Below are 11,017 nucleotides of genomic sequence, written 5' to 3'. Positions count from 1 at the left end.
GCGTTTTACAGAACAATCAGCAGTCTCACTTGAATAAGTTTGCAGCAACCACATTCACGTGACATTGAAAGGGCTTATGCTGCTGTCACGTGACCAACCGCGCAAACTCACTGATCGAAGAATGCAATGTAAACAGGTTCAGCATATTAATCTATACATTATAGCTACGACGAGCGTTTAACTTCATATTGAAGAAGCTGGGTAGGTTACTCTTTACTCGGCAGTTTTTGTTCGAGAACGTTTGTTTTTCTGTCTATTGCGTTTTTTAAAACGGAGACCCTCTCTTGAAGAACTCTTTTACTATACAAAACGCCCTCAACAAATTTCGACGTTATTATCCGTTTTTACATAGCTCTGTATTACGGAGAGAACCTGGTAAGGAACATGCCTTGTTGTGGCCATTATCAAGACTTCCGCTAACCACTTTGACCATATTCTTGGTTCTTGCTCGATATGATAATAGTTCGATATGGTCTTTACATTGTAAACTACTTAACCTAAGTAGTTTATAAAAAGTCAGAATTTTCAAAACAGTAAATGTGCGATAGCTTTCCGTTTATCTATGCCTACCTTTTGTCTCTATTTTATGACTTAGTTTATTGTAATATTAAACACAGCCTATATTACTGTCTCGCTCTCTGTGTGTGGACTTTTTTCGTAGAAGAATGAAAACCCTTATGATCTCCATTTTTCTTGGCTACGTCCTGTCATCGACACTGAAGTTTTCTCCGTAGGGATAAGTTACTTTTGCTTATTTTAAATTAGGCTTGGATTGACTCTTTTTGTTTAATATCAGTTGATTTTGCTTCTTTTAGGCATAAATGGACTAAGGTCATCTTGACTCACCACTGGCCAGAGACATTTTGCACTGTAAGAAACTTGAATGTTTACTTTTGTTCTTGGAAATGTTACATTTGTTCTGTCAAGTAGATGTTTTAGTCAGTAGGTGCATGGAACTAAAGACATGCTTCTGTATTGGTAGATCGAACACTGCAAAGCCAACTTTAGTTACTGGACCCTACATGGATTTTGGTAGGTTTCAAATCCTAGATTTTTTGTTGTTGTTGTTGTTGGTGGTGGTGGCTTGACCTTTTTTTATGCGTACATTGTCCCTTTTCCAAACTGTTCACTGCATAAAAAATGTCTTTGTGACACAGGCCTAACCATGGCAATGAATGTAACTCATCCTGGCATTTCAATGCAAGTTTGATAAAGGTGTGTAAGCATGTGAGCTTTGTGAGATGGTGGGTAAAAGTTAGGACATTATTGTAATAATGAAGCAGACATATTATTATACTTTTTATTTTGTAAAAAGATCTACAAATAACATGGAAAATTACTTTATAGTAGCCACATTTGCATACCCACCTTTGTCTGGTTTACAGGACTTAATGCCAGAAATGAGAACATACTGGCCAGATCTTCTTAATCCTGCATCTACAGCATTTTGGTATGATTTTGTATAAAACTGATCTTGTGTAATAGTCATCATTTCCTGATATCCCAACTTTATTACTAAACATTAATGTTTTGTTTTTTTGTTCGTTTGTCCAGGAAGCATGAATGGTTGAAGCACGGAACATGTGCTGCTGAAGTAGAGGCTCTAAACGGTCAACACAAATATTTCAGCAAAGCACTTGAGCTCTACCACAAACTGGACCTTGATGGGTGAGGGAATACTTATGGCACATCCCTGTTCTGTTTTTGCCCCAAGATGTGCCATAGGATTTCATTTACCGCTGCAAACCTTTCACACCATTTCATTTTGTCATTCTTCACACAGGAATAATTTATTCCTGACATAGACTTCAGTAATGTGCACATTCTTGATGAAAGAACATTTATTAGCAGTTCTGCAAAGGCCTGGATGTGCCAAAAAATCAGGAAGTGTCAATGGGGAAAATGTGTAAATGCTTATTACAGCAGTTTCTGACTTCAGTTAAGTCACGCAAGCCACTGCATGCTGTAACAGAACCAAAGTCATGGGTTGTTATGCTTGGCTCATGTAGATTCCCAAGTCATCAAAATATTTTTGTCCGGCTTTAGTGTACTGAAGAAGAGTCAGATACTTCCCTCTGAAAACCCCTACAAGGTGAGAAACTGCTGAAAAACATAGATTAGAACACCTCTAATTATGTGGCTAGAACTACATCCTTGTGCAGATGAATATGAAGAAGAAATTATAAATATTTACAGCTCAATTTTGACTGTATATGCTGTGTGGGTTGTTTATGACTTGATTTTTGTATGTTGATTAATGCAAAAAGTAGACATTGGACCATTGGTGACATTCTTAACTTAAGAGCAGAACCAAAGAATACTTTACAGAAGTATTTCTGTCTGTCTGTCTGTCTTGTTTTTGAGGTAAATAGACAGCTCGCTGTTCTCTTTTTTTTTTCTTTTTTTTTTTTTGTATAATCATCAATTGTTCCCCTTAGTCAGGTGGCAATACAGTGCCAAGCCTGTTGCTCAAAACCTGTTTTGTAATGCTAAAGCTGCTGGCTGTGATTCCTATCCATGTTGTGTGTCGTTTTTTTGAAGCTGGCAGATCTGGAAATGAGCATCAGCGATGCTTATAAAGTAACGCCAAAGATTCAGTGCATTTCCCAAGAACAGGTAGGAACCCAAATACCTCAGTCCAGAATACATTTGCGCATGCCCAAGGAGTAATACTTAAAAAGTAATTTTTTATTCTCAGATGACTAACATGCAAAAATGAACAAGTTTCTCCAATGTCTTGTGGTGTTTTAATCAGGGTGGTCAGATTCTGGGTCAGATTGAGATCTGTATGGACAGGCAGTTTCAGCTCATTGACTGTGAGAAAACTTCAGAGGAGCTTTGGAGCAGAGACAACGAAGTTCTGTGGCTTGCACTCAACAGCAGCTCAATCTACAGTGTGTGTGATCCATCTGTGCCAGTATACTATCCCTTAGTTGACACACTGGAGAGGACGAAGGCTCGTTAAGATACTTACACTTCCGTGCTTCTGTGCATACACGTCTTTTCCATTAGAGGTCAGCACTTGCACTCTCCAATATAGGTTTGAGACCTTATTTTAAGTCATATTTTAAGAGAAAGTTTTTTTTATAATGTATCTTTTAAATTTTAACTACAACTCTGTGTGTAACCTCATAATTTAAATAAAGAATAGAAAAAAGAATGATATATCCTTTTGAAAATGTCTAGTTTGGTGTATTTTCTTTCCCTGGCAAGTTAAGTAAATGAGAATTAAGTTATATGAATGTTGTTTACATGAATATGTAAGTTACATGAATGTAATTGCAATTTGGGCATTTTAATGTTAACCTACTGAATTTCAAACCATGGAACCAGTTGGTGAAAGCATATGAAATTTTCTGAATTATGTGGCCTGTAGTACTATACTGAAATATAAGCCCTCTTAATTTGTTAAACATTTTTTTTATTCTAACGATGTAAGGGAGTCATACATTTTTCTTTTGTTCTGGAAAGGACAGCATTGCCATGAACTCTGCTCCATTCCTTACCATGTGTGCAAGTGCTCCAGCAGTGAACAGACAATACAAATACAGTGAGATAAGCCTGGTCTGTGGAGCTCAGAGTCAGCCCTAAAGGCAGGGCTATTCTACCTCATAGATTATCATTCCTAATTTCATCTATAGAACACTGTTAGTCTCTGAACTTTCAAATGAGTACAATGAAATGGTTTAAACATGTATTATATGTGCACAAAAAGGAGGATTCTGCTTGTTGGTGCCTCTAATTTCAGATTTCTCGGAGTAACGTTTCTAATGAAAGATAAATATGTTTTTTTTTCTGGAAGTAAAGAATGCATTGAAATTTGGTGGGTGATTTTAAAAAATGAGTACAGTTAACATTGGTCGATTATTTATTTAATGCTTTGCATAAAATGATTGAATACCATTAGCTATGCAATTTCTGAATATTTCAGAATGTCTGGTGTAAAGTCTTTCTGCATTTATTTATTCAAGCGTGTAATTAAGTAGGGACAGTTCAGTTTGGTCAAGACAATAGTTTTCAATGCCAGCTTAAATAATTCAATGTATTATTTCAAAGTACAAAGTTTTCCTAAATATTAACTCAATATATGAGGTATAGAAAGTTTTGAGCCAAACATTTATCAGTGAGTAATTCATTTAAATATTACTAAAGAACTATTTGTTCTTGTATGTTAAACTTGTAACTCTCAGACTTGCATGTAATCCTGACTGACACTTCTTTCCCAAACTAATATGTAACATCACCAACAGGATACCAGGATTTGCCCAGTATAGGAGTCAAAAAATGGCACCAAATGGACAGGTTTCCATTTAAACAGTGTCTGTAACTTGTACTAGTGATTTCCAACTGATCCGAATATTCCCAGACTCAAAAAGGTTCCCAGGATTTTGGGCTGTACAGTCACCTCGGAGACACTGTATTTGAGAGCACGCTGGTGATGACAATCACTTACAGTACAGTCCGTACCCTCCACAGTCATTGGCTTGACTAAATATAGTTTTAATCCTTGGAGACATCTTTGGCTTTCATTCCAACCAACTCACAGTGCATGGGAGCAAAATACATTTACAATATTTGGCAGATGTTCTTATCCCGAGAAACTTCCTTATATATTAGTATGATACTATGTTCTTCTTGTGAACTGAACCTCACTTTGCTCCACCAGATGAGTTGCAGGAGCATAATACACTTACATGTTTCATGTGGGTTTATCATGGTTTCAGTTGACTGAAACATCATATTTATTGCCGTAATAGTGAAGATGAGTATTACATTCACTACCCCCTTTTAGAAATGCCCACCCAAAACCTTCACTTCCAGGCTCCTTTATAAGGAACACCTCATAGCTGCATTTTATAGGTGTACAATCCAAAGATTGCAGCTCATTTGTAACACAAGTTCATCTTCTAAACCTGCTTAATCCAATATGTGGCTTGGGGGGACTATCCTGGCAGCACAGAGTGCAAGGTGGCAACCAACCCCAAAGAGGGCACCAATCCATTGCAGGGCACATGCAGTTACTGTTTGTATAGGTGGCAATGTTTCCTATATTTTTAATATGCAGCTAATAATTTAGCATTACCAGTACCTGATGAAGAATGACTAATGTCATTAATCAATGAGCTCCTGGTTGTACTTTAGAAATTATTTTACTGTACTGTACTTTAGAGTCTTTGAGAAAAACTAGGAGTTTAATTTAATTCAGTCAGTTCCATAAAGTCTTAGTGTGCTGTAGACTTGCATATTTGAGACCCTGTCCAACCTGTTCTGAGATCTGCTCTATGTAAGCTGACAGTTAAAACAGATCACAGTGTCAAAATGAGATCTCATATAGAAGGTATGTCATAGATCATACTGAGATGTGTACTCTTGTGATACACAAAACACATTCATCCATCTTCTTGTATCACGTTTAGTGCTCCTTGGCTAAATCATTATTCTCACATATAAAAGCATATTTTGCTTGAGTTGATTTAAACCACTTTTTGTCACCGGTAATGACTCTCAGTGATATGACTTGCTCATGCAATAACGATTACATACAGAGGCTTGTTTGTAGTGCACCTTCTTACACTGGAGCACCTTGGGGAGCTCAGAGATCATAAGACGATGTGTCTGCTCTGTGATCTGTGACTGAACCTGGCCACTGGCCTTCCTTTGTTCATTCCGCAGAGGTAGCTAGATGTAGCCATCAGTAGTTAAAGTCGTCTGAGCTGACAGCAGCCAAGGTGAATTCTGCCCCTGGCTGTTGCTGAAACCTTCTCCTCTTGGGTATTTGATTGCAGTTATGGAGAGACTGAATAATTCCTGCTGGGGAGAAGAGGGGACTCACCATAGACAATATAGTCTGTATACACTCTATGGGACACCTGAAGCCAACTGGGAGCTCCTTGGTTTATTAACAGAGGTCAGAAAGGATTGTGTATCTGTCTGCGTGTGTGTGTATTGTCATATAATCTCCTCCTTTTTACAAGGTGGTGACAGAATGAAGCTATGGCCTGGCACTGAATTGTAAACACCTAGAGACAATCTAATTCTCTACATTGTGATCTAAAATCTAGGAGAATTCCATACCATTAAACCCGAGAAAAGGCTGTGCAGATTTTCCTACAAATCCTTTAGTGAACTAGAAAAGTGCTACAAATTCTCTGCATCTTGGGATCCAAGCCAGACACTACATAATTTGTCTCCCAGTAAAGCCACTATGTCAAATGGCCTTCTTTCTCAATTGCACTGGTGTTTTTTGCAGACTTTTTGAAGAAAGTCGCCCACAGCCAAATAATTGTGAATGCCTTACAAGACAATGTGCAATTACAATTTGACAATAGCACGAGACATGGCAATAATACTGCTTTTGACTTTGGCATTATATGCAGCAGCCAAAGAGATAACAGCAGGTGAACAGGGAGATGGAATGTCAATGAGAATTTCTACTGTCCTGGCTTCTCCGAAAGTGATAAATAGTGATCTTTTGGTGTGTGCAATATCTAGGTTGTTTGGATATGTGTACCCATGATTATGAGTTTGCTGTGCACTGCCACATATCCAGGCAGACCTTAATGCAGTTTGTCTAATCTTTCCTCACATTGAAGCTGCCCACGTATTTGATGCTGTCATCAATTATTACTGCACGTTTGCTGTTTCCTCTGCATTTGCTGCAGTAGTTGTGACCCTTCTATGCTGAGGTTCATTTCAAGAGGCTCTGCTGATGCTTGAGCCTCATATCATGATTAAAATGTGACACTCTGCACTTTCTCCAGCTGTACTACACAGGAGGATTTACACCCCATTACAGACACATACATCTACGATGGGACCACTGCCCTGTGAAGCCACACTATCACACACTCACACATACACACGCAATGGGACCACTTTCTTGAGAATCCACACCATCAAACACACACCTGTAATGGGACCACTTGCATGGGAATGCACACTATTACCCACGCACACCTGCATTGGCACTTCCCTGCACTTCCCTGCAGTGCTGTGTGATAGGCTGGGGTGCATAGGAAGCTGACTGCAGATGTTCCATCAGTGATTATTCATCAACAGAATGCACTGCTGTGCATTGCCTCCCTATAGTGTCACCCGATTTCTTATGGCTAATTTCATTTTGCTAATTGGCTTCATGTTGTCTGCACTCTAGATACAGGTGGTGGAATATATTTCCTAAGGGACTGCAAATGGTTGCCTAAGTACACTGTGCAACTATTGTGAAGTAATTCCTGTTCGTTTCACAGTTGAGTTTTGTCAGCTGAGTTTGTAGGCTCTGCCACAAAAGGGTTGAAAATTACATTTCCTAAACAAATGTTGGCCCCATTAATTTTGTCTGTATTTATACTTACAATGATAATAATCAGAATCAAAGTACTAACATATACTATATTTTAATCACCATGTGTTGTCTATTGTAACATGAACATGAAAATGAAGTAATAAAATATTTGTTTTTACTACGAAAATTAATCATTAATATTTAACTTCATAACCTTTCATTCTAACCAGTGTTATTGGAGGCTTAGATGATACTCTCTTAGTTTCTTTTTCTTCATTTAATATTTTTTCTTTATTTAATGAACAATTTAGTGTTCAATGCATACTTAAAATAAACCTATGCTTATTAATAATTCTTTCCAACAGATCACAAACTGCTTTAATTTCTGTAACTGGAGCTGCACTGGTACCATCACCACTAGCCAAGTTGTAAGAAATCAGACATTCTGTTCTCTTCTGTATGATCATAACTCCTATTCACTTTCTAAAACTGAGTCACTCTGAGGGGGAAGAGGTGACATGTTACTCCATCATTAAGTCTCAGTCACTTAATGTCATCAAATTTCCATTAAATATTATTTTTCTAAACTATACCTAAAACCAGAAAAAAAAACTATTTGGGTGAAATGTCATGAGCCAGCATCTGCACTATGGCAACATTTTGTCATCAGAGAGTTGGCATCAGTGTTTCTAACACATCGTGTCAGTCACCTTAGTATCAGATGGACAACTGGTACACTTGGTTCTATCAGATGAACAGATGGTTCTTCTGAGACTCTTCATGCATGTCAATGTTGAGCAAGCAAATTTACAAAATTACATCCATCCCCAATGAGAAATCTTAAATTAACCTCAAGATACTTGAAACAGTAAAGGATCATCCTTAAATTTCATGTTTTAACCCTCTTGATGAAAGGAATCCAAAGTGACTATCTTCAAAGTGTCATCTAAGACAATTTCTTCAGGATTTGAAAAAGACTCAACTGGCCAGCAAGCCAACCTAAAATTCCTGGTAATAAACAACTTGTGCAGTACATCAGAGGGCTGTAAGGTCACATGTCTCACCACTTGTCTGATGGCATCTATCCTGCAAAGAGGTCATGCATTTCTATTTAGAAAGTAAAGCACCCAGAACATGTCTTCTGCCTGGCTCTTAGCTAGCTTAGACTCCATTCTTCTGCTACCATTGTGTCATTCTCATGAACTCTCCACAAGAATTCCAAATAAACCCAGTGTACCGCATATAGAAATTGTACTGTAAAAAGTTGTACATTCCCTCCACTTTTTAATCTGAGTGTGAGACAAAGAGTCCCACACACAATTAAAGCATTTTGTGCAAACCATTAAAATATTGTTTTGACTTGTGTGCAAACTCTTTTGTGCATCAAACTGATTTTTACATTTACATTTCTGACATTTAGCAGACACTCTTATCCAGAGCCACTTACAAAAGTGCTTTGTCATCTACTCATACTGTGCATCATATCCAGTACAATAGATAGAGTATAAGACATCAATGAACTACAATACTACTGGATAGAGGAGTCCATGCTGATGCCTAGAAATAATTACAAGTCCAAACAACAATAAGAACTGATACCTGGGAGGAAGAAAAAAGAAAAAGTAGTGTAGTACAGGATGTTACAAGAGAATAATCTATTTCAGTAAGTGCATGATCAGTGGTCATTTCAATACAGTGCAAATGGATGGGTCTTCAGTCTGTGACTGAAGACAGCAAGGGACTCTACTATTCAGACAGTCAGTGGAAGTTCATGCCACCATCTGGGAACCAGGACACAAAAGAGAACTGATGCTTGTCTTCCATAAGACTTGATGGATTTCAAGACAAACCATACTTGAAGGTTAAAATATTAGAGGCACAGAGTGGGCTTTTACTATTGTCGTGATGTAGGGAGGGTCTGAGCCATCCTTGGCTTTGCAGGAAAACATCACATTTATAAATCTGATGTGAGCAGCTACTGGAAACAAGTGAATGGAATGCAACAGTAGCATAGCATGTGTGAACTTCTGAAGATTGAAGACCAGCTGTGTTGCTGCATTTTGGATCAATTGTAGGGGTTGATGGCCTGTAGAAGAAAACCATCAAGTAGTGAGTTACAATCATCAAGATGACAAGCGACTGAGCACCTGGGTAGCCTTCTGAAAGAGAAAGGGTTGAATCCTTTGCAAAGGAGAAACCTGCATGACTGGGTCATATTTGAAACATGAGTTGAGAAGGAGAACTGGTCATCCAAAGTTACACCAAGGCTACATTCAAAGGAACAGTAAAGTCACGGTGAAGATAAGGAGTTCCTGGGATATACAGAAGCTCTTGCTGGGGTTGCGCTTCAGGTGGTGAGCTGTTATTCATGAAGTAATGTCAGCGAGGCATCCTGAGATACGACTGGAAACCTGAGTGTCCAAATGTGGGAAAGAAAGGATTAGTTGAATGTCATTCATGCAACAGTGGTAGGAGAAATCATTATTACATCACCAAGAAAGCAAGTTTAAAGAGAGAAGACTGAGTCCTGAGGGACACCATTGAAAAATTTACATGTGGAGTAGATGTGGATCCTCTCCAATGTTGCCTGAGAGGACTGTCCCTCCAGATATAATGGGAACCCTTTCCATGTAGAGCCAATGATCCCAAAGTCAGAGAGAATGGACAGATATTGTAGTTTAGTTTGTTAAAGTCTTTAGAAAGATCCAGAAGAATAAGGACAGATGAAAATTTGGCTTCTCTGGCAGCATGAAGCTTCTCAGTTACTGTTATGAAGGCACTGCTATGAAGTTTCTGTGGAATACACAAGTTTAAAAACTGAAAAAATATATATTTATATTGTGATAAATTAGCATCCATGAAAAACCTGAGTCAGGTTTCTTATAAGAACAAAGTTTTGTATTTGCATTAGTGAAAGAAGTATATCACAATTAATGATAAACAAAATAATGTTTCTTGATGTAAATTCTACATTTGACATCATTGATCACATACTTCTAAATTGTCTATAATACTGTATAGATCTCTCTGGAACTGTACTAATGTGATTTGTGACTGATTTAGCTGTTAATCTAGGTGAGCAAAACTGGATAGCATGATATTCTCTATGATGAAGCACTTGGCTCTGTGCTAGGGCAACTAATTCTTTCAATATATGCTACCATTAGTTCAGATTTACAGTGATAATTTTCATTATTCAAATGATATGCAGGCACATTCAGATGTTATACATCTCTGTCATTAATGATTTGATACATTATTTGGACTGGATTAGAAATCCCAGTTTTCATAGTTTTTTTTGTTTGTTTGTTTGTTTTTATGGAAGTTTCTAAATAGTCAGCAAAAAGGATACCACTTGTTCCAAATACTGCAGCTGCAGTATTAACTCACACAAGAACAACATACCTCAGTAGCATCACAAAGCCATTTATTGGTTTGAAGTTCTTAATTGCATAGTTTGTTCATAATGCCTGAATGAAAGTAATGAAAATGTTTCAGAGTGAGTTTTATCATCAAGTGTATGTCCCAAAAGATAAGCACCTGATGCAGATGGGCTATGATTTATTTGATCTGAGTTTATAATTCTACCATTTATATTTGTTTGGTATCTTCAGTTGCAAATTGTAGAACAGCTAAAATCTCAGTTTTAACATTTGCACTTAATGATTTAATATTATCATTTTTAAGATGTATTTTAAATATATGATATATATGAAGTAATTATTATTAGCATTA

At 37.5% G+C, this 11,017-nt stretch overlaps 1 protein-coding gene across 2 annotated transcripts; it reads left to right on the top strand.

The window, feature by feature from the left end:
* The first annotated feature begins 100 nt into the window (after positions 1-100).
* Positions 101-3,179, top strand: rnaset2 (ribonuclease T2). Of its 2 annotated transcripts, none has more exons than XM_027022748.2 (10): positions 101-201; positions 662-730; positions 816-870; positions 983-1,032; positions 1,158-1,215; positions 1,386-1,450; positions 1,555-1,668; positions 2,047-2,092; positions 2,542-2,616; positions 2,756-3,179. In XM_027022748.2, the coding sequence occupies exons 2-10, from the start codon at positions 666-668 to the stop codon at positions 2,963-2,965; spliced, it is 738 nt and encodes a 245-aa protein (XP_026878549.2). In that variant the 5' UTR covers positions 101-201; positions 662-665; the 3' UTR covers positions 2,966-3,179. The 2 variants fall into 2 exon arrangements, with proteins under 2 accessions (XP_026878549.2, XP_026878541.2); XM_027022740.2 differs by having other exon boundaries at positions 104-375.
* Positions 3,180-11,017: the final 7,838 nt, after the last annotated feature.

Source organism: Electrophorus electricus, chromosome 11, assembly GCF_013358815.1.
Source record: "Electrophorus electricus isolate fEleEle1 chromosome 11, fEleEle1.pri, whole genome shotgun sequence".
Lineage (NCBI taxonomy): Eukaryota > Metazoa > Chordata > Actinopteri > Gymnotiformes > Gymnotidae > Electrophorus > Electrophorus electricus.
Note: the sequence above shows the minus strand (reverse complement) of the source record. Positions and strands in the feature narration are given on the sequence as shown.